Source organism: Protobothrops mucrosquamatus, unplaced genomic scaffold, assembly GCF_001527695.2.
Source record: "Protobothrops mucrosquamatus isolate PMUCROS unplaced genomic scaffold, P.Mucros_1.0 scaffold2328, whole genome shotgun sequence".
NCBI lineage: Eukaryota > Metazoa > Chordata > Lepidosauria > Squamata > Viperidae > Protobothrops > Protobothrops mucrosquamatus.
In genome coordinates this window covers 51,469-76,253 of record NW_015388411.1, presented here as the reverse complement: position 1 = coordinate 76,253, position 24,785 = coordinate 51,469, and the positions used below count along the sequence as shown (strand labels likewise).

General features: G+C 40.9%; 1 protein-coding gene across 1 annotated transcript in view; it reads right to left on the bottom strand.

Moving 5' to 3' along the window:
- Positions 1-221: 221 nt before the first annotated feature.
- The window catches only part of LOC107295393 (ATP-binding cassette sub-family G member 2), a 27,030-nt gene continuing 2,466 nt past the window's right edge, over positions 222-24,785 (bottom strand). The window contains exons 4-14 of the mRNA XM_029285838.1: positions 22,758-22,915; positions 21,504-21,655; positions 18,175-18,279; positions 16,377-16,618; positions 12,564-12,646; positions 11,499-11,588; positions 10,272-10,396; positions 8,391-8,545; positions 5,595-5,684; positions 1,295-1,389; positions 222-369 (exon numbers count right to left, since the gene is read on the bottom strand). Of these exons, the coding sequence (XP_029141671.1) occupies positions 222-369; positions 1,295-1,389; positions 5,595-5,684; positions 8,391-8,545; positions 10,272-10,396; positions 11,499-11,588; positions 12,564-12,646; positions 16,377-16,618; positions 18,175-18,279; positions 21,504-21,655; positions 22,758-22,915 (1,443 nt within the window). The remainder of the gene's footprint in view (positions 370-1,294; positions 1,390-5,594; positions 5,685-8,390; positions 8,546-10,271; positions 10,397-11,498; positions 11,589-12,563; positions 12,647-16,376; positions 16,619-18,174; positions 18,280-21,503; positions 21,656-22,757; positions 22,916-24,785) is intronic.

The window sequence follows — 24,785 nt, the reverse complement described above, 5'->3', positions numbered from 1 at the left end:
GAATTCTGAGCGGCTTCATATTCTCTTTTACTTTTCACGCAAAACGATATACTTAAGCTGGGCCTCAGTTTGAAGACAATAGCTGTACAACAATTGCAATTCCATAATTATTACTAAATATGAATCAGAAAGGTATTTAAAGAACTGTATAACCATATGTTACAAGAACTAAGTGTTTATTATAAAAGTACAATGCTGCGTTAAATAAGGATAGCCTCTTGCTAAGTATACTTCTTCAGAAATTTCAATTTCAGATATGCAATTGTGAGAAAAATCATTGTCATACATAAAAGCGCAACGTGATTCTGCCACAAGTCCCAAGCAGTTGTGCCAATGCCTTGCATTTTCAAATAGTCTTCTCCAGTGCATCTACAAACATGGGTTTTAAAAAAATTGTATTAGAACAATGCAATTCTTAATTTACCTTTTTATTTATTTACTAGCTGTACCTGACCACGCGTTGCTGTGGCTCAGTCTGGTAAAAGCGTGTGTTGCTTTTACGTCCAACAGATGGCGCTGTTTTTCAAAAAAAGCATGTTTTTACCTGTCACAGGTGTGACATCTATATAATATAGGTATATAAAAACACACGCGTATTCAAATGCAACATTGTTTCAAAATTTCAAAACAATCGGTGAAGAACTTTCGGAGATTTAAGATTTTGAACAAACGAACATTTACATTTTATTTATATAGAAGATTGCTGTAAATTCATACAGATAGTTTTCTGCTTATGACCATAATACAGCCAGCCCATAATTTTAGAACCTTTTTCATGACAATCATTAAGCAAACACAGCACTCATAAGGTGAAGGCCACATCCGTTAAGAGAACAATCGTTAAGCAATCTCATTGTTCCCTATGGCAGGTTTTGGCTGAAAACCTGAAACGAATAGCAAGTTTTTGGCAAAAACATCATATTTTTAAATTTTAAGTTTTGGTGAATAGCAATGAAACATGATAAGAATGCTTCCCAGGTTGTTTTCATGTGTGCTTGCTTTGCTGTTCTGGAAGCCCCAGCAGAAGTGTGGTGCATATACACCTTCAGATTCAACTGTCAAAAACATCAGCCTCCACAAGGATGCGGCAACCTTAAGGAACAGTGCTTTTGCTACAATATGCTTTGCAAGCCACCCTTCCAAATGTTAAGTTGAAAAAAGTTCCATATCTTTTTAACTAGTGCAGCCCTGAATATTAAAAAAAAGAAGAAGTAATAATTAAAGAAACTTGGGCACTGTTGTTTGTTGTATTTTTCTAGATGGTGCAACAATTTGCCAGGTGGCAGATGCTTACACTGTAAATGCAGTAGTAGAAACACATGTTGCGTTGACCCCTTCAGGAGTTTCATTGCAAAATCTGAGTCCAGTAAATTCATTGATTTGCAAAGCCTTTGAAAAACAGACAGATAACGGAATTACTTGCTTATATTATCTGAAAGGTTTCCCGCGCAGTTGGACCTAAAAGGCAACAAAATGACAGAAATTAGAGTGCTTTGCTAAAATTAAAGCAACATCAGAATTTTTTAATTCTTAATAGGTAGGGATATGTTGATGTCCTGTTAAATTGTTGCTCTTAATTAAATTATTGTGCTCTCCCGTGTAGTATCCAGCTCAAATTTATAAGTTGACAACGATTTTTGGATGAGCTGTAGAAGTCACATATAGAGAATAAGATGAGGACTCACTTCAATAGATTCTGGCTCCCCTTCACGTTTCTAAGGGAATCTATGGAGACACAGGATTTCCTGCAGGCAGTATAGGTAGTCCTCGACTTACGATCCTAAACTTTTTGTTGCTAAGTAAGACATTTGTTTTCAAGTGAGTTTTGCCCTACTTTATGACCTTTCTTGGCACAGTTGTAAGCGAATCACTGCAGATAAGTTAGTAACATGGTTATTAAGTGAATCTGGCTTCCCCATTGACTTGCTTGTCAGAAGATCACAAAAGTTGATCACGTCATCCTGGGATGTTGCAGCCGTCATAAATATGAACCAGTTGCCAAGTGCCTGAATTTTGAACACATGACCATGGGGATGCTGCAACGGTCGTAAGTGTGAAAAATGGTCTTGTCATTTTTTTCTCAGTGCTGTTGTAACTTCGAACAGTCGCTAAATGAACTGTTCTAAGTCGAAGACTACCTGTATCTGGTTACCCTTTTTCTAGCGGTAGGAAAAATTGACTCGTGTCTCGCTTCACCCACTTCTACTCTAGCAGTGGAAATCTTCACTGCCTATTCTAGTTCCCATTGAAAACAGAAATGCTAAGTACACATACATAACACACTAGGCCAGGGCTTTTCAACCAGTGGTATGGGTACCACCTGTGGTACATTGGCACCTGGCAGGTGGTACGTGACCATCCTAGAAAAGTGGTTGCGGGGGAGGGGAATGAGCTGAACCGGTGGCAGCACCGCACAAGCCTGAGCGAGAGATGGCTGGAACTGCAGGGCTGTCAGGGCTCAGCGGAAGTGCCAGGATTAGCGCCAGGCTCCAGCTGGAGCTCGGCGCTGATCCTGGCGCTTCTGCTGAGCCCAGAAGAAGCGCCGATCAGCTGGAATGTTGCAGCATCTCCAGGGTCTTGTGATTTACATTCAGATGCTTGGCAACTGATTCATATTTATGACGGTCACAGTGTCCCAGGGACATGTGAAGTGACCAAAACCTGCTGCAACCACCCAGTAGATGGGAGGAATAAAAACCAAACACCCCCCCACCCCTGCTGCCAATCCTCAACAGAAATGCTCACAACAATGAAAACCTCGGACAGGAGGAAGAGCGCCACCGGGTGGGCAGGCAGGTGTCTTGCTCGGCTGTGCCTTGGGGAGCACTTTTTTCAATGCCATTGTAAGTGAACTGTTGTAAGTCGAGAACTACCTGTACTTTATCACTTTTCCCCCTTTTTTTTTGTCATCAAGTTTATGACACCTTGCTAGGCGACTGGTGGTACTCGGTTATTGCCATATCCTAAAAGTGGTACAATGGGTGAAAAGGTTGAAAAGCCCTGCACTAGGCCATAAACTATGGTTTACAAGCCAGAATGGTTCCCACACCAAACCTAACCAAAGCCAAACCAAATAAAGCCAGATGTTTTAATGTGTGGTGTGAATCCATGCCTCTTTCTAAACCTCTTAAGAGGCACGGCAACAGGGCATCAAAACCGGTAGATCCATCTGGATATTCACCTATAGTCACAGACCCTGTCTGTTCAAAAATTACAGAGCTGGAAGTCAGTCTTTCAGGCTCCATGGCACATCTCAAAATCATAGCCCTGGGTACAGCTATAGAGGAGGACAGCCGTGTTAGTTATTGCAGCCAAAAAAAAATAATCATTTTTTTTCCAATTACCAAATCGTATCAAAAGACATAAGCTTTTGTGAGCTACAAGTCGCTTCATCAGATTCATACAGTGGCTAGGCTGATATAAGATTTAAATTGGGGTAAAGTGGCGATAGGACAGGTTGCAGGTTACCCTTAAGCCAGATTTCTGGTATCTTACATTTTTAATGTGTTATAAGCCCAGATTACTTTTTTTTTTTTTTTTTTGCCACTATGTAGGAGCTACTTATGTAGGATAGAATTGTTTCTTCTAGAGCGGAAATCACACAAAGTTCTCAAAATAAACCACTAGATGTCAACATCAGATTAGGAATTATTAGATTTTTTTTCCAGTTTGTAACTTCAAAAGATTGCCCTTTCTTGTACTTGGCTCTGTAGAAGAAGAACATTTGCTAAAGAGCTTCCATGAAAGTAGTTGGTTCACCACTGTACTGTAAGTCCTTCATTTAATTATAAAGATTAGGTTGCTTGAATACACAGCTGACTCACAGAAAACAATAGAAATAGACCAAAAAATATCTATCTGGACCTGTGGTTCTCAACCTTTTTAATGCCGCAACCCCAACTGGTCGTAAGTCGAGGACTACCCAACCGGTCGTAAGTCGAGGACTTTCCCTGCCCGGGAGCGCCGCACATGCGTGGTTCCGCCCCCTGCACCGGCCGAGGCGTAGCTGGCAAGCGGCAGAGATGGAGCAGGCCGACCACCAGCTGACCCAGCCCAAGGGAGGTAAGGCACCCACCGAAAAAGGAGAAAAAATGGCGGACAAAAAAAATGACGGACAAAAAAAATGGCGGACAGCCTTGCTTGGCGACCCCCATGAAATGGTCGATCGACCCCAAATGGGGTCCCGACCCACAGGTTGAGAACCACTGATCTGGACAATGGATGCAGTGCAGAACGTATTCCACAATCCCTCAAATGGTTCTATAGCAGATGTGTTAGAATTCCTTAGCAGGCAGAATAACAATGAATAATAAAAGAATAAAAGCAGAATAACAGGCAGATTAACAATGTTTTCCCCAAAGGAGTCTCTTGTGCAAATGTGTAGAATGTGGGCAGTGGTGGGATTCATATATGTGAACAACCGGTTCTCTTGTGTGGATGACACTTCCGGAAATCCATTCTGGGCCTGGGCAACAAAAAATTAGCTACCGGTTTTGCCAAAGTGTTGCGAACCGGCTGAATCCCACCACTGAATGAGGGGAGTGGTGGCGCCAATGAAGAGGACAAGCAATAATTACAACAGAAAAGGTGCTTGAATGGTTTTCTCTAACACTTCTGCAACTGCTGCTTCTGAGAAGTGGGGGTTTGCCTCAAGCAAGACTGTAGGAAAGCACACACATACATGTATACACACACTCACACACACTTCTCTTTTTAAAAAGGAACAGATCCTCCCCAATCCTGCTTTAAACCAAATACAGAATCTCCTTTTAGTGCAGAGGTGGAGAACTACGGTGCCTTTATGGCCTTCAAATGCCAGGATTCCTAAGCCAGCCGTGCTGGTTCAGGAATTCTGGGAGTTGAAGTCCACAAGTCATAAAAGGTCCTTAGTTCCCCACCCCTGTTCTAGCATATAGAAAAGAGGGCATGTCTGTATGGACAAGGACAACCTTTGGAGGGAAAACGTTTGGAATTCAAACCCCAACATCTTTGGGGATGGCAGAATTTCCATGAATCTCTGGGGACTGCTGAAAGGTACTGACATCCTGGAAACAGGTAAGACAATGGCCTAACTCAGAATATTCCTAAACAGCAACATGTCCACTTTAACCCTAAGAGACCACATGAAGTTGTGCCAAGGAAGAGAAAACCATTCTCCAGTCTGTCAACGCTGCTAATATTGAATATTCTTGCTTTGATAAAATATGCAGAACTGTCTTGTATTTTTAGAGTTAATTCAGATGACAGAGAAAAGGGAGGGGAAATAACAAAAGCCCGGGAAAAGGAACGGAAGTGAATCTCTGCCCTCTGGGCTAATTGGAAGATGTGACTTGTGACTGCAAGATAAGGGAGGGGTTTAGTAAGAAAAGTTAGATGCCAGCAAGAGGAATTCAGATTCTGGCATAAACCTCCATGATGTGCCGTCAATTTGTAACACTGTTAATAAAGGCTTTAGGATAAACATGCCTGGAATTTCTTTGAAGTGTTTCATTAGTCGGAACCATGACACAGTCAGTTCTACCAACTTGAGAGTACTGGGAGATGAGTTCATTTACAAATAGTTAACAAATAATACTAGTAATAATATTATTTACATTTAGGCCATAGCGAGGGATGCTGAGGTACTCCAGCCACAATAACGAAGGTGTAATGGTTGTGAGATTTACCAGCACACCAGAAAAAACCTGCAAGAAAAAAAGGGAGGGTGAGAAACATCTGTTATAGCATAGAATTTTGTCCAGAGCTCCATAAAGAATTTCACATTGTATATCCAGGATTCATTCTTCATCAATAATTGCCACTGCACATATAGGTAGATTTGTGATTTTCACATTTCCTGAGAAGCAAAGTTCCTGCAATTTGTTTTATTTATGATTCATATTTTAGGCCTATTTTGAAAGAATATTGTCTTTGGAAACGCACAAGCTCTCTCTCGCCAGCAAATTGAAAGTCACTGGCCTTTCTGCGTTACCAATTCGTAGCAGTAGCCACTCATCCCTGGCCTGTAAGAAAACAATCCAAAATGAAATCCGCTATCCCTGATCCTGCCTCTATTGCCTCTGGTCCCGATCACACCTGATCACTTGACTTCCTTCCAAATTACTGGATGATAGAGCCTAAGAGATTTTGTATACCATGAAGATACCTTTGGAGGGTGGCAGAATAAAAGTGAAGAACTAACAGCTAAAGATGAGTTTTGCCTGTCTTATTCATAGATGGGAGATGAAAATAATGTCATGGGAACATGGCAAAAAAAGAGGCTGCCCAGACGCATTTATATCATGATTAGGTGCAATCATATGGATTTTAGGGCCTTTCATGCTCCAAAACCTGTGTTTATCTGAATGGGGAAATTGGAAGGAAGAAGGAAAGAAGGAAGAATGGAAAACAATTTGTATTTCTAATTCTAAAAAAACTAGAGAACCTGAGTTGCTTCCAGAGAGACAAAATATGTGTCAAGTTTCATGTATACAGGCTTTTCTCAGTTGATAACCCTGTTAGAAAACTAGAAAAATCAATGAAGTATGTTATTATACTTTTAAGATTGAACCTTTTATGACTATGGTTAATTTAGTCTAAATTAAGCTAATCAGATTCATGAACTTATCCTGCGTTACAGATATACATATCTGAAGTAAGTTACTCAGAATACTATCTCATGCATATTATGTGGCCTGATTTCCTTAGGGCTGAGGATATGGTCTAAGATTCCCTTTGGCTACTTTTTGCCAACCTGGAGAATGATCCAGTTGGTTAGAGAGTTCTGGGAGCTGATGTCCACATATTTGAGGGGGAAAAAACAAACCATTTAAGCTAGGTCATAATTAGCTTGGACCTCAAATGCTCCAAGACCCCCAGTAATTTTTATTTATTATGGGACTCTTAACGTTAACTGTGCAATCAGGAACTTTTTAATTCCCGATAATACTTTCCTATACATATCTTCCCTGCAGTAAACAGAATTTAGGTATATTTCTAAGTTAGGACTGCGGCCTGTTTGGACTCTGCCCAATTGGTAAGGTCTAACCATTGTAGAAAAAAATAATAATGGGAAGCTTCAAAGAGCATTTTGGGTTGCATAGGTTCATGGAGATGGAGATGAAGATCGAGATGGACATGAAGATGAAGTTGGAGACAGGAGGAGAGGGGGAGATTGGAATGCATATTGTGATTTCACATAGGACAGGAAAGGCTGCAAATTCTAATGGACACTAAATGTGAAGCAGAATGCATTGGACCTGCATTCCCCTAATTTCCCTTCAGCATGGCCAGTGTGTTAGATGAGAACCGATCTAGTCACACAAGTATACAGTACACGATAACACATTGTGTGGTACCTAAATAATAGATTTTAGAGAGAATATATCTCTTACTAAAAAAAAGGAGTCCCTGCAGATTTTATTCCGCTAGTCTTTGCCAACTATAAGGAGCAGTATTCATCTCCGTTTCAAGGCCATTGAGTCAGCACTGTCCAAAGACTTTTCCACGGTCATGTGGCCAGCATGCTGTCACAAAGCACTGTTATCTCCCCACTGAAGTAGCACTTACAGTATTTATCTACTTGTATTTATATGCTTTTGAGCTGCTAGGTTGGCAAGAGCTGGGGCGAGGACGGGAGCTCACTCCGTCGCGTGGAGCTTGGGTCTCGAACCTGGGCTGCTGGCGTTCCATCCGACAAGCCCAGCGTCTTAACCACTGAGCCATCACGCTGTCTCCCTTTTACTAAATAGTAATTAACTCCTAATAACTCTTTATCTCCTAAAAAGGGAGGAGCCAGTGTGTGGAGTGGCTCACCAAAAGAGCTTCAGGCGTCAACCCTGCTTTTTCTCTAGCATATGAGGGTCAGTCAACCTTTTTAGATGACTGGTTTAGCCGGGATCGCTTCTGAGGCCAATAAAGCAGCTAATATACTGTATTTCTAGGCTCTGAACTCAGTGATATTTTCAGGCTCCCCCTTTAAACAGAAATATGTTGAAGTATTTTGAAATGTGGCAAGCCAGATCTGCTGTCTTCAGCAACCCTCTGGAACAATGGGGCCAAGGACAACATCATTCCACAAATTTATCCTTTGGCAGTGATGTCATGACACACAATGTATCACAGGGAATTTACTGTGCTTATTACAGCCATTTGTCCTGCTGAAAGGATCTCAGGGATCCTTTTCTAAATTCCTGTCCTGACTACACCCCTGGTTCACCCAGCACTGGCACCCACCACTATTACAAATAAAACACACATAGGAATCCATTCTTCCAGTTCTGATTCTGATTCTGATTCATAGAGGAATTTGCCAGCATTTAGGCCAATGAAGGGAATGTCAAATCCTAGCTTTTTAAAGATAGGCTAGCTACTGTACATATAACAAATAAATATGAAAAGGCAACACTCACAATCATAAAAACAAAGCAAATATTTATGAGGAGGTTCGCAACCGATGTGACGTTTTGTCCTGTTGCAACTGCCATAGCAAGAGAACTAGAGGCATATGCAATTAATATAATAGTAAACATCATGATAAAGAAAGACACCAAAGCTGGCTTGAAACCTGCAAGGAATTAATAAATACACATATACATAAGTTGGGTGTATATACCAATCCACATACACACTTAGTATCAACCTTAACAGAGTTGTATACAGGTTCAAAATTATAATGGCATTGAAAAAAGTGACTTATGGCCGTTTTTCACACTTAATGATCATTGTAGCATCTCCACAGTCAAAGTGAACAAAATTTGGGTGTTTGGCAACTAGCATGTATTTATGAGGGTTGCAATGTCCTGTTTTTACAACCTTCTGACAAGCAAAGTCAATGGGGAAGCCAGATTCACTTACCAACTGGGTTACTAACTTAGCTGCAGTGACTCATTGTGGAAGAAAAGCTGTAAAATGGGGCAAAATTCACTTAACGGTCTTGCTTAGCAACAGAAATTTTGGGCTCAGATATGGTTGTTAAGTCGAGGACCACCTGTACTTCAGCCATGCAATCAACCTTCTGCATGTCCACTTAGAAGGAAGTCCCCCCCTAAATGCAATCAGTGCTTACCGCCACGAATCAGAATTTGCTTTTATTTGCTATTGTCCCGTTGCTTGTGTTTTGTGTTGACAAGTCAGTTGAAAATAATTTTATTAAGGCTCCCATATCTGAGTTGCAAAGCATTCAGACAATCCTAAAAGGGCAGCAAGGGTTGGAATTTTCTATCTCCCTCTGATACCCCTTAGTAGTGGGTGGATTTTTGCAGCCCAGATATAGTAGCCTCAGATTATTTTTGCCCCTTAAGTCTTAAACGCTTAGCAATCATTTATCACATTCAAGCATTTTGCAAGTGGGACATCTATCCAATTTCTCTAGTGTATGTTAAGCCCCTGCAGGAGAGATTCTACCCAGCCACTCCAGGATGGCACATGCTGTAAGGCAGTATTCTTCAACCTTTTGGGCACCGGCCACCGATTTCATGGAAGACAATGTTTCCATGGACTGGGAGGGGGCGATGGTTTCGCAGGCTACCGAGATCCCATGCATGTGCAGATGAAGCTTTGCTCACCTGCACGGCCCAATTCCTAACAGGCTGTGGACCGGTAGCAGGCCGCAGCCTGGGGATTAAGGACCCTTGTTGTAAGGGACAGAAATAAACTATTTGATATTGCATTTTCCCCCCTTTTACTATGGAGAATTTCTGTCACTCCCAAAAGTACTGAAGTTGCTTAGCAATCATAAACAGTTGGGTTTAGTACTTTGGGGGAGGGAAAAGATTACTGTCTTTTTAAACGTTTTGTATTGCTTGGACATGTTTGAGCACTCTTCTGAGTTTACTGTCAACTGAGTTGTGTCTGAGAGGATAACAAAATGTCAACAGATATCCTAGTGCTTCTTCCATTTGTTCTTAATCAATTTTAGCCTTCTTATACTTCTCCCGAGAAAATAAATCATCCAGTTGGCCAGTTGTTTGCACACAAGAGTGATTATAACTAAAAAGAACCAGTTTGGTGTAGTGGTTAAGACCCCAGGATAGAAACCAGAAGAGTGTGAGTTTTAGTCCAGTTTTAGTCATGAAAGACACCCTGGGTGATTTTGAATTAGTTTCTCTCTATCAGAAAAAGAAAAAAAAAAAAATGGAAGGAAGGAAGGAATATAAGGTATGTTTGCTGTCTTGAATTATTTAGAAAGTAACAAAGGCAGAATTTTAAAAATCTAATAAATAAAACAGAAATTAAACAATCTATATGATTTCACTGTACCACAAAAAGGGTGTAGGACTGAGTTTACTTGCCTATTGTGAAATAATTCAAGCTGGTGAGGATGATGCCTGGCAAAGTCCTCATGGGCAACATGTCAGCTATTATTTTTGAGAAGAAATATGCAGACACTCTATAGTAGCCACTTATATATTCATGTCTGCAAGAAAAAAAAACATATATCCATACTCAAGCCTGGAACAGTCAAATAAATGCATGCAACGGGTTTCAGATTGGGAATTTACTGGATTTTCTTCAGTTATCTTAAATGTTCAGTTAAATATTAAATAGTCTTTTTAGCTACATTTTGTATTCACTATTTACATCTATTCATCGCCCTGGGTGAAGTGAGTGATACCATGGATGTTCTTTTGTGGTGCCTGGAGACTGTGGGAGCCTGGATGAGGAACAACAAACTTTAGCTGAACCCCGGTAAGATGGAGCAGCTGTGGGTGGGCCCTTCTGCCTCTAGGAGTTTATCATCTTTGTTCTTGGTTGCACTACTCCAGACAGACCCAATGAGTAATCTGGGGCTCCTCCTGGATTCACGTCTCCTGCTCGAACAGCAGGTGGCAGCCTTGGCTAGGAAGGGCTTTGCTCAACTTCATGTTGTGTGCCAGTTATACTCTTTCCTGGATAGACAGGCTCTCCGACCGGTTATTTATGTCCTGGTCATCTCCCATTTGGTCTATTCAGCAGGGGTAGGCAACCTTGGCTCTTTTATGGCTCGTAGACTTCAACTCCCAGAATTCCTGAGCCAGCCATGCTGAGGGGAAAGGGAGAGGTTTCCAAGCTGAGCCATGCTGGCTCAGGAATTCTGGGAGTTGAAGTCCACGAGTCATAAAAGAACCACGGTTGCCTACCCCTGGTCTATTGTAATGTGCTATATACATGGAGCTACCATTGAAAAGTATCTGGAAACTTCAGCTTGTACAGAGTGTGGCTATCTGGACAATCTTGGGCATCAAAAGAATGGAGCGTGGAACAGCTTTGCTGCGCAAGCTGCACTGGCTGCCAGTTTGCTTCCAAGTCCAAATCAAGGTGTTGGATATGACCTTTAAAGCCCTACATGGCAACTTTTCCACTAGATGGGGGGGGGGGGTGCAGGGAGGACATTGACTATAGTTTGGTGAAAACTATAGTCAAAAGAACATGCATGGGCACTGGGAAAGAAACCAACAAACGATTAACCAAAGAGGAAACAAGTGCAACTATTAATTGTAAGAAAAAAACGATGTTCCATTACATGCAGATTTACCTACATAAATATCCTTTTTTCTGTGATAAAAAGTTCAACGGTTGTAATACTGTTCAAAACCTGATTCGTTGCCAAAAAGAACAAAGCACCAACTCTACAAGAAAACCCAAGAATTTTCAAATTAGAAAAGGAAAATACATATGAAGCACTAATGAAACAGAGCATGATAGGATCACAATGTAAGACAATCAAGGGTGCCTCCAAATGACGCCTTTATGTTTTATTCACAGAATTTTACATGAGATACATACTGTATGCATATAAGTTGTAATTTACCAGATGACTACTAGATGATAGCAAAGAAATAGAGAAAACTTAAGACTTTACTTCTGTCTAGAGATCATCTGGAACCCAAATATAGTAGCTGGTCACTGCCTGATACAAAAACAGCAACCAGGAAGTCCTGTCTCTCCTGCTGAAATTCAGATAGTGGGGACATAGAGGCACTCTGAAGGTAATGGCTTTTGCCAATCAGAAATAGATGCACTTACTGGAAACCAGAAGCATCAAGGGCTTGAGTATACAACTTGGGTGATTTAAACTTTTATAGGCCTGCAATATAAGCTCATGAAAGAGCATAAAATATCAATAGAAGTGAATATTTGTAGCTCAGGGTTGAACTTTGGGGTCCTTGGTGAACTGTTGAGATTACCTAGTTTGGTAATGAAACATCTGCAAAAAAAATAACTAAGCTCAGAGACCCATAAGATATCAAAATATCAAAAAGAATAAAAGTTTCTATTGCCCAGTCATGCCCACCATTTTGATGCTGTTGATCTCCCTAGGGACCTCCCCGTGGAGATTGCCTATTTTTTCTGAAAACAAAACAAAAACAAAGCACAATACTTTGATCAAGTAATCAAAAAAGATGCGAAGTTTTTTCCTAGGAAATTGTTCTTCCCTGCTCTACAGGCAAAGGAGCATGCAAATAAAACAATATTGGCGACTGTGATACTAACATTATTTTTTTAAATATACAATTGTTCTACGCCCTGCTAATCTCAAAAGTTAAACTATTAATTGAGAAAGGTGCATTTGGTTTAGAAGCATGTTTCTTACATTAACTAACCTATTTTGAATTCCAGCTGCATCATTTTTAACGCCAGAAAAAACAGCTCCAGTAATTATTCCCATGACGGTGATAATAGCTATCTAGGAAGAAAGGGTATTTCAAATTATCAGTGTTAGAATGAAGCAGGGATTAAATGTTTTTGACAAATTAATGAGTTTAGGAAAAATATATACCTGTTTTCTGTAGCTCTCCAGTTTAAATGATACGACAAATATTCCATTCCAATGATCAGGAAAGGATAGGAAGAATAGGGATAGGAAACACCTTGCTTTTACAACTGGGAGGATGATCTAAACTGAAAAAAATCTAGTGAACCACTAAATGGAATCAAAGAGTTAAAGAAAACTCCCATTTTTTGTACCCTAGAACTGGTAGTCTTGGGGCTGGGGAGATAGGTATCCTACATTGTGCTAACTAATGGTACATATCTCTTAGCCATAGTCCATTGACTAAAATACAATTGATTGGATTTTTATAACCCAATATTCCACCATCAAAGCAAATTTTTCATATGTGTAAATCCAACCACTACTACTTATCCAAGTTTTGAAAACATACTAAGTTGTGGTTTGGGTTGCGTTGGGTTATGTTAGGTTGAGTTGAGTTGGGTTGGTTTTGGCCAACAAACCATTTGATCTAGAATCTTTAGCTTCTGTAATTTTAATCAGTATGGCCATTAGTTCAGAATTCCTGTCTGGGAACTCTATGGACTGCCAGCATCACTGTACAGCAGCAGTTGTAGGGTAGACGGTATTAAAAATAAAGTAATCTATGCTTGAATGTGTTAACCAAGTAATTCTAATGTCTACTCAGAATTACCATTTGGTTAATGGGGATTACCTTACATGAATATGCCTAGGATTGTGGCACCAATTATCATAATCAAACTGACAGATATCTAACGTATTAAGTGTTTTTTATTTTTAAGAATAAACACACATAATTAAAATCTCAGCTAAGGTGATGGTAACAGGCTGCTCTGAAGTGTTAGACAGGAAAGATTGCCTCAATCAACATGACAAGCTCTTAAATGTTGGCCCTAGGCTCAAGAGAACTGCCGAAAAGATCAAAATACCAGCACTCTTTCTACCACTAAACAACTGGAGTGAGAAACAAGGATCATAGCTAGACCCATTTAAGAGGATTAACAAAAGGGATTAATTCCATGAAATGCAAGGGCTTTTGGAAGAATGCCTTCAAAAATCCATCCGTAATGAGGTTAGGGAGATAGAAATGATTGTGAGAGGAAAAAAAAGTCAGGGCTCTTAGCTGAGGAAAAATTGTAATCTCCTAAAATCATAATTCCTGTCACAAGGTCAATTTTTTACAAAGTAATTTATAAGGTCCACATAAGACCAGCACACACATAAGAAAACTTTTTAACTGCATGGCCTCTCTTCCTAGAAAATTTAACAATTACTATGTACTTTTTTTTTTTTAACCACTTGACAATTTTGCAAGAACATTAGCTGGAACCCAAGATCACACTAAGAGAGGCAGAGATGCTATATAAAGGAAAACATTCAAAGCCTTTCAGAAAGAAGACCTGAAAGACATCCTTTGAATCCCCCAAAATGCCAGTCTTTCCAAATTCATGTCCCAATTTTAACATACGTTTAAAGACCCACCTTAGTCTATTAACATTAAGATGTTAGACCACAACTAAAGAGATCCAAGCTGAAGTCCAGAGTCAGCTATAGAAAATTAATGGATATACAGTATATGCAACAACCACTACATCTGAGACAATACTGATTCATAGGGCTATGGCAATGGTGGCGAACCTATGGCACGCGTGCCAGAGGCGGCACTCGGAGCCCTCTCTGTGGGCACGCATGCCGTCACCCCAGCCCCGCCTCCCCCCACGGCCCCCTCCTCATCAGCAGCCCCCCTGGAGGAGAGTCACCCCCGGGCGCGGCCCGCACAGAGCAGCACAGCCAAGTACATAGCCGGGCAACAGGGACAAGACTCTGCCCTCGCACCCCATAGCATGCAGATGATGCTGAGGGGTGTGGGCGGATGGGCGTGGCTGCCATGACGCTGCAGGGCTGCCTGGGCGATCTGCTGCGGCAGGCCATGGATGCGGTGCGTGGTCCTGTGGGCAGCTGGGGCAAGGGGTGGGTGGGGGTGGACCAGGCAGGGCAGGAGGCGGAGTGGGGGCAGAGGGCGGTTTTGGGGCACTCGGTCACTGGGCTATGGTGTTAAAAAATTGAAAAGAATATTATACATTATGTAGTGCTGCATATTCAATTCCAAAACTGAACTCTGGAGCTGAAGGTACCACTGCTTTGAAACTCTTTAAATGAATTATGATCCTTGCATGGTCCTAGAGAAGACCCAGCTGCTTTAAAGAGTTGGAGACACATGCTACATGTTGCACAAATTCCAAACCACCTTTCTGAAATCAGATCTCAAGTACAGCACAGTCCTATATAGGCTATCCTGAGAACAAGTTAAATGTACAGCTAGTAAATATATTACTATTATGGTTCATCGGGCAGTCAGCCAAATGTTCAGACTGGCTTTGGCATTTTTGTCCTTCCCAAGGACCTGGGATAGGCAGATGTGGATGTTTGATGGTATTACAGATAGCGTTGCAGGATATAAGCTGGTTCCAAGTAAAACTGCCTTTTGTAATTGACTGATGGTGAATCCTAACCAACCACTGAACAACAAGGAATCTGTTAAATGATATCTTAGCCTGTTTTTATCTAGTCTTGCCCTCAAACATTTAAGGCTGCATCTAAATCACAAAATACACTTCAGTTTGAAACTAGTTATCATCCAAAAGTGTTCACTGCATGTGGACTGGCTGTCAAAAAAATTAAGATGGCGGCCACAATCATGCTATCAAAGCCCTGCTCCATTTTGGTAGTGATGGTGTGAGCACCTATTAAAACCATTAAAGTTTCTTTCTAGTACATTTGGGAAACATTATCAAGCACTGATCAGAGGATTTATCTCATTAATATATCCTATTAAGTTGAGCTTAATAGGGTATATTAATGCTTGAAGGTGGTTTCATTAACCAATAGATGACTAGAGAAGGAAGCCATGGTTTGATTTTATTTTGCAACTTCATTCCCAGACTTCTTCATTATTTATAATTAGTTTATAAATAATTTATAAATAGTTTATTGAAGAGAAGGATGAGGGGGGACATGATAGCAGTGTTCCAGTATCTTAGGGGCTGCCACAAAGAAGAGGGAGTCAAGCTATTCTCCAAAGCACCTGAAGGCAGGACAAGAAGCAACGGATGGAAACTAATCAAGGAGAGAAGCAACCTAGAACTAAGGAGAAACTTCCTGACGGTTAGAACAATTAACCAGTGGAACAACCTGCCTCCAGAAGTGGTGAATGCGCCAACACTGGAAGTTTTTAAGAAGAGACTGGACAGCCATTTGTCCGAAATGGTATAGGGTTTCCTGCCTGAGCAGGGGGTTGGACTAGATGACCTCCAAGGTCCCTTCCAACTTTATCATCATCATATCATCATCATCATCATCATCATCATCATCATCATCATCATCATCATCATCATCATTATTACTTTCGTTGGGTAATGAAATGTCTGCTAGCAACCAAGCCCAGAGAGCACCAACAATTCTAAGGACTCCATTTGTATCCCTCAAATAAGCTTAAATGCAGTAATTTTAGATCTGACACAAATTAGCTATTTCAAAAACCACTTAAATGATATAAACAGTTTATTTCATAATATATCAAGGAGGAGGAGGAGGAGGAGGAGGAGGAGGAGGAGGAGGAGGAGGAGGAGGAGGAAGAAGAAGAAGAAGAGGTCACTTTGTTTACCTGGGCTGTGGAATTTTGTGGATTGCCTATCAAATTTTTAAAGGTGCGCCTGGACAGCCACTTGAGTTGATGAAGAAAAGGAGTGGAATATTGAACTCCTTTAATTATTGTCGCCTGTCGTTTCTGTTCTTTAGACATTACATCCAGCTCTTCGACCATTTTTTTGTAGTAACTGCATTTGGCAAACTGTACTGCTAATGTTAGAGCAATGGTCTCCTGCTCTCTCTCAGTTGCCTCAAGAACTGTTTGAATGACAAATGAAAAGCCAAATTAGTGTGTTCAAATAAAATGAGAGACATACAGGTCAATTGAATCATATCTTATGTTCTAGGACTCCGGGGTGTCAAACTGGCGGCCCGTGGGCCAAATGCATCACACGCAGGCCGCGCCCACCCGGCTCCACAAAGGCAAAAAAACCATCACGATACACCACCATATGTCACGTTACATGATCGAGCTTGACACCCGTGTTCTAGGTCATATCTGTGCTTTGCAAAAAGCAGCTCTTCCACTAATGAGCAGCTGTTGAGCTCCACCATAATTCCAGTTTCAGGTGATTTTGCAGTTCTTCATTGTGTTTTAAATAGCCCTTTTTTGGGGGGGGGGGGATCTTAAAACAGCCTATGAGGGAACGCAGAAAAGACATGCCCTGTGTGTTTTTCTTCAGTGTCCAAGTCAGTCTCTCCTCAGACTGGAATTACAAATAAATCTGTGTATGTATCTGTATGTAGGTATCTATGTGGGCATGTATATATACGTACATGTTCAAACTCCTTTGAATCTTTTTTTTTATTGAAAGACATCAGTGTTTTTCAAACTTGGCAATTTTAAGACGTATGGATTTCAATTCTCAGTCAGTATTAAGTCAGCATTAAGTCCACACATCTTAAAGTTGCCAAGTTTGAAAAACACTGAAATAAATGATACAAGGGAATGCAAAATAATTTAAACAAGAACTGGGTGATAACCATGAATGAATGAATGAATGAATGAATCAATCAATCAATCAATCAATCAATCAATCAGTGTGTGTGTGTGTTTGTGTGTACAGGTAGTCCTTGACATTCAGCTGTAATTGAACCTGAAATTACAGTCATAAGTAAAGCCAGTTGTTAAACAAGTCATCACACAACCAACCTGACTTTATGACTCATTTTGTGGTGGTCATTAAGCAAATCTGATAGTTGCGAACGAAACCCTAACCCTAATCTATTGTCCACAACAGGTGCTTTTTGCTGGAAACCAGAAATAAATGCCAGTTTCTGGCAACAAAGCAAAAGATATTGTAAATTACAGTCACATGACGACTGTACAGCTTGTTACAAATGGCCGTAATTGTGAATGGCCAAGCACTCAAAATGCAATCATATGGCCGGGATGGGGGAGAGAGGGTGGGCTAGCCCTCAGAACTTTAAATCCAAGTTGTAAGTACCTTTTGGGGGGGGTGTCCGTTGTAACTTCGAATGGTTGCTAAGCAACCAGTCATTAAGCAAGGATTGCTTGTATCCTTACAAATGAACTGTATAAATACATTTTATTTATAACATTTTCATTCCTTCCTTGCCTTTCATCAACTTGTGTGGGTTATTCTGGCTGTTTTCTCTTGATTTTGGAGCTGAAGTATAGGAAAGAGAGGAGACCTCTTGGAGTAGGATCTCCCTCCCACCACCTCCCGCTGAGAGGGCTATTGAGTTAATTCCTTTTTCTGAAGCCATCACCCACAAGCTCGTGGCTCAAGGCCAACGCACAGATGCCCGATTTCTTCCGCAGAATATCTGAAAAGCTTGGCCATTTATACCTGCACTGTGAATTGTCATTTTACTCATTGCAACCGCCGAGGAATCTCCATTGATGATATCCAGGAAAAAATCAGCAGGGTTGTTGTATGGCTCACACACAAAACCTGCAAGGAATTTTTTTTTTAAAAAAAATCTTTGTTACCACAACAGTCATAATAAAAACTCATAAAGTAATTACAACTCAGAGTGGGTTTTTTTTAGTTACATCCAATTTGGCTACTTCATCATACTTTATGAGGCATAACCAAAAAGGGTACTGACAAAAAAAAAAAAACAGCAGCCAAATTGTTAACTGATGCACAATATTTGGAACACATCACCAGCTTTTTCCCAATAGTCAAAGCTGGATTTCTCCATAAAGTTAATTTGGCATGGGAAAAACAGACCAATCTTCTTTTTTATTAGATATTACAAACCGTAACTTTCTAACTGATGTAATGGTTTTCAGAGAAAGCAGAGTTTTAGTATATTTAGGTCTTAATACTGCCCATCCCACCAAAGGTGCTGTACAGGTAGTCCTCGAGTTACGACTAAAATTGAACCCAAAATTTATGTTGCAAAGTGAAACAAGTGAATTTTGCCTCATTTTATGACCTTTCTTGCCACAGTTGTTGGGCAAATCACTGCAGTTGTTAAGTTGGTAAGATGGTTGTTAAGTGAAACTGGTTTCCCCATTAACTTTGCTTGTCAGAAGGTTGCAAAATATTAATTACATGACCCCGGGCCTGAATTTTGATCACGCGACTGTAGGGATGCTGCAACGGTCTTAAGTGTGAAAAACAGTCATAAGTTGCTTTTTTCAGTGTCATTGCAACTTTGAACAGTCACTAAATAAACTATTGTAAGTCGAAGACTACCTTATATCTATATTCTTAAGTTGCCCAAATAGGAAAATTAACTCCAACTGTTGGCTTCTTGATATATAAGTATGTGGGAGAGGGATGGTCCAGAAATACAAAATATAAATAAATACAATAAAATAAAATAATAAACTAAATAAATGATGATGTAACTCCAGATTCGGAAAAGCAAACCCTCCCTCCCTCATTAATTAGGAACTGCATATTCTGTAAAGATATTGTCATAATTGAAGAACCCCACTGAAATGTTCTAAAAAAATATTTTCTGAAAATATTTTTCCCAGATATATAAATGGGAAAACATCTCGGAATATAAACATAAATCTAGGAATAATATTCATTTTGAGAGCACTGTTTTTTCTCCAGACAGTGAGGTTTAATCATTCCTATCTATCGCAACATATCTGGAATATATTAAAACTAAATCAAAAGGCTGTACCAGAGGCCAACTGTTTACCAGGGCTTGATAGTTTTTTTCTATTCTATATGAACTGTTTAACGCTGAATTACTCCGGTTTTCTGAGGTCTTTTTTCAGATAGTAGTAAGATGTTTCTGAAACTGTGCTTACTAGCACTGACCACAAGGAGGCAGAGGAGTTAAGGACTTATTTTGTGCTTCCTCTGCAGGCATTGTTAACCAGGACCTGTAGGCAGATTTCAGGGGGTCCATGAACTGGGACTGCAGTGGGGAGGGGGATTACAAATTTATTTTAGCTAACCCCAACTGAAAGGCAACTTTTCATTCAATTATGCAAGTATGCAGCAAAGTAATTTATGACCTCTAGACTCCAAAAATGTTTAACTTCAACAAAACGTACTATCCAAAATTAATATACCCTAAATATAGATGTAGTCTTGTTATTTTATGGATTTATAAAGAAGCACATATGTTACTATATTGCATATTTGTTATTTTGTTCATATTTAGATAAGATATAGATATTTGAGCATAATTGGTTTCCTTTGCAATACACGATCTATGTCTGGAACAGTGTATTTTGGGAGGGGGGGTTGCATTTAAACATTCATTCATTCATTCATTCATTCATTCTGAAAAGGGATCTGCATGTTTTATCAGACTCTCAAAAGGTCCATGGGGCAAATAGGCTAGGAACCCTAGCTCCAAAAGATTTTTAAACTCAGATTATTTCCTCCTGCTTTATTTCCCAGACACAAACATATGGAACACTTTTTGTTTTATATTTCCTTTCAACTTATTTCATCCAATTTATAAGCTATCCCAATGTCTATCACAACTCAAGTCAGTTTACAAAATAGAATGATTAGCCTTAAAAGTATATACAAAAAAAGATACAGCAGAGACATTTGCCAAATATCCACTCTGAGGAGAAAAATACAACCTGTTATGAAAATAATCAGAACATCAAGGAGGTACATCAAGCCAACCTCCTCATCCTATCTATTTATCTGCCTACCAACCTACCTACCACACACACAAACACACACATACATAGACAGACAGACAGACAGACAGACAGCCTCCAAGTCTGTTAAAAAAGCAAGATCTTCAAGGCTTCACAAAAGCGCAACAGGATCAGGCTACAGAGACTTTTTAGGAGGGGAAAAGGGGGGAGATACTGTTACAGACATAAGCAAAGCTCCATTTTATTAGACTTTCCTCCAGATCAGATATACTGTGTTTCCCTGAAAATAAGACCCAGTCTTATTTTTTTTGCCTCTAAAAGAGGCATTAGGTCTTATTTTCAGGGGATGTCTTTTCCGCTGTCTCGCCTCATGGCGGCAGCACTGACAGCCCCTTCCAGAAGGAGCCCACGTGGCCACCACAGGCCCACTTCTTCTGTGGCCGCTCGCCGCCACTCACACGTATTGCCCCCGGCCTCCATTTCGCTGGCAGAGGCCATCAGAAAAGGCCCTGCAGTCAGAATGGAGCTCCTGGATAACATGCGCATCGAGGCCTGGCCTCCATTTCATCGGCAGAGGCCTTTTCTAAAGCTTGATTTTTACGTGTGCGCTTTGCCCCACCTCAGACGGTGGGATGGAGTGGGCTTATATTAGGCACACGCATAAAAATCAAGCTAGGACTTATTTTCGGGATAGGTCTTGTTTTGGGGAAACACAGTAGATAACTAGGTGCCAAGCTTTGTTTACCTCTGCATTGCATTTCCTTAAATAAATCCTTTTTTTTTCACTAACTGTTGCTCAAGACATATTTCCTACTGTCCAAAATATTCACAAGGCACATCCATCATTTGTACCTGTAACAGCTCCAAAGTGATGGAACACATTGCCTTGTGTTCGGCTCCACTTTCTCTCCTTTTAGGATACCCTTCCTTTTCAGCCAGGTCTTTTCACTTGGATTTTGTACACCACTGATTTTAACTAGTTTTTTTTTTTTTTATTAAAATGATACCTTTCACATTTTTTACTGGAATGTTTAGAGGGCTAATCAAATTGGGTAAGAATGGGCGCAGCGCATAAAAACTCACCAAGGCTTCTGAAATAGGAAAGAGCATTGTCAGCTGGCCCGTGATACAATAGCCTTCCAGCGGCAAGTAGTGTCAGGCTGTCGAACAACTTGAAAATAGAGTACCGGGGCTGATGGATTGAAAAAATGATTGTCTTTCCTTGCAGTGACATCCTGGGTGCAACACAGGGAAGACCATTAGCTCATGTGAGAACTCTTTGCTTTTAATTGCTTTACATCAAAGTACAATACATACAGTTTGAATGTCAACGCTGCAAATACTGTATATTCTTGCTTTGACAATATGCAGAACTGTCTGGTATTTTTATAGTTAAATCAGGCAACAGGGAAAGGAGAGGAGAATATAAGGAAAGCCCGGGAAAAAGGAACCGGAAGTGAATCACATCTTCCAAGTTAATTGGAAGATGTGAATCATGACCCCAAAATATGGGAGGGAAAATGCTTGGAATGTATGTGCAACGGAAGAGAAAATTAGATCTTAGCATTCCACCATGCCGTACTGATATCTCTGTAACCATAATAAAGGCTTTTAGGTTTAAAAAAATGCCTGAAAGTTCTTTTAAGTGTTTCGTTAATCAGACACATGACATTGAAATGAGAAAATGGATCAGACTCTTGAATGATGCTATCACAGTCAAAAATGGCTGAGGGTCCTGTCGCCCTACCCCTGCTCAGCCAAAATCACCTGCTTTAGCCCAGTTCTGTCTCAGCCATAGCTGTAGCAATAGCACTTAGACTTGTATACTGCTTCATAGTTCTCTCACAGTACTCTCTGAGCGGTTTACAAATGTCAGCATATTGACTCTCAACAATCTGGATCCTCACTTTACCGACCTCAGAAGGATGGAAGGCTGAGTCAACCTTCAGCCGGTCAGGATCGAACTCTAGGCTGTGGGCAGAGCTTGCCTGCGATACTATATTCTAACCACTGCGCCCTCAGGGTTGTAAAAGACATATGAAATGAATTAATGACACATAATGAAGAAGGTTCTCCTGGCTACCAGAATGACAAAAGTACAGGTGGTCCTCAGTCCACAAGCATGATTGAGCCTGACATTTCTATTGCTAAGCCAGGTAATTGTTAAATGAGTTGCACCCTGTTTTACAATTTTTTCCCGATTTTATTAAGCCAATGTCTGCAGTGGTCGTAAGGGAGAGGACTGGTTGTAAGTCACTTTTTTTCAGTGCCATTGTAACTTCAAAAGGTCGCTAAATGAATGGCTGTAAGTTGAGCACTACCTGTGGCACAGATTACCTTTTTAAGAGCAGCAGGACAGCATTGGCTGTGCTAGCATCCAATCCTGTGGTTGGTTCATCTAAGAACAACACTCTGGGGTTAGTAATGAGTTCTAATCCAATGCTGGTCCTTTTCCTTTCCCCCCCTGAAACTCCGCGAGTAAAATAGGTGCCAACCTGGTGCAGCAAAGGAAATGGCAAAATAAACTTCTTGGAACTGTAACATTTCATGAACAGTATGGAACAAAAAAATATTTCAGCATAAAATACTTTAATAATGTCTTCTCCTGATAACAACTGAGTTTATCAAATGGGACATCACTGAAAGAATATGGGGGACTGGAAAGGCAGCATACATTAAGGCAGACCTGGGCATTTTATGGCCCCCAGGCCACATCCAGCCTTTTGATAGTCCTTGTCCGGCCTGCATGAGATCAGTCAGAAATTAGAAGTCAAATGTAAATAACTGTACACCATGCATGCAATACAATTGCGTTGCTTTTATTTTGAAGGCAACTGCTTTTTTTTTTCAATTTACATATGTATGTGGGTGTGCATGCCTATGCATCTTCAGAACCCTATTGGTTTGGCCCTCCACAACAGCCCCAGTTTCTCACGTGAATTGCCCACCCCTTCATTAAGGGGTCTCAGATGGTCATCTTAAACCACCTGTCCTCATGCATTGGTGAAAGAATGCCCATTTATATGGAGTTCACTTGACCCTTTGTTGCCAGAAAGATCTATAACAGTGGTTCTCAACCTTTTTAATGCCGCGACCCCCAACCAGTCGTAAGTCGAGGACTAAACCGGTCGTAAGTCGAGGACTAAACCGGTCATAAGTCGAGGACTACCTAACCGGTCGTAAGTCGAGGACTCTTCCCGTCCGGGAGTGCCGCGCATGCGTGGTTCCGCCCCCTGCGCTGGCCGAGGCGTAGCTGGCAAGCGGCAGAGACAGAGCAGGCCGACCACCAGCTGGGACAACCCAAGGGAGGTAAGGCACCCGCCGGAAAAGGGGAAAAAATGGCGGACAAAAAAAGTGGCAGACCGAAAAAATGGCGGACAGCCTTGCTTGGCGACCCCCGTGAAATGGTCGATCGACCCCAAATGGGGTCACGACCCACAGGTTGAGAACCACTGATCTATAAGAACCCTGCAACCTAAGACCTCACATAAAGATAGGCAACCTTTTTAGAATTTTAAGAACCCTGCATGTCTGTCCTTGAGGCACTCACAAAATAGCCACCTTGAGCAAATCTTCCCTCACAGATTAATATCTACAGTGAGGGTATCCAGTCTCAAAGTACCCCTTTATAAAAAAGGGAGACTGGTAAAGTTGCTTCTCTCTCTTTCCCCAGCGCTCACCTACCACCTGTTTTCCAGGCAGCTGGTTATTTCCCTGCCGTTCTTCTCTTTCTTCTCTCCAGCCCAGATCAGCAGCCCCGTCTCTATACAACGCCATTTCTGTTGCTCTGCTTGCATTCACTGCCCCCTCCTTCTCTTTCATGCTCCTTTCCCTCAGATCACCAGAGATCTCTCCAACAAAGGGTTCATTTGCATCCCATCCCATAATCTCCTGCCCTATTGCATTCTCACTTAACCTATTTCCTGGATTTTAATTAGTTAAATCCAGTTTTGACACTAAACGCAGTCAGCCCGTGCTATTTTCACACGGATCCAAGAAGGGAAGCAATGCAGATGAGATGCCCCACAATTTCCTCATTTTTGCAGGCCCTTCAGCTACATTATGTTAAACTAAGAGTCATACAGCAACTGCAGACTGGATGCTTTCTACAAGTTCAGCACAGCCCCAACTGCAGTTCCTATGACACTCAAGCATCATTGTTCTTGCAAAAAAGCCAACACAGTGCTGGGCTGCATTAACAGAGGGATAGAATCAAGATCACGTGAAGTATTAATACCACTTTACAATGCCTTGGTAAGGCCACACTTGGAATACTGCATCCAGTTTTGGTCACCGCGATGTAAAAAAGATGCTGAGACTCTAGAAAGAGTACAGAGAAGAGCAACAAAGATGATTAGGGGACTG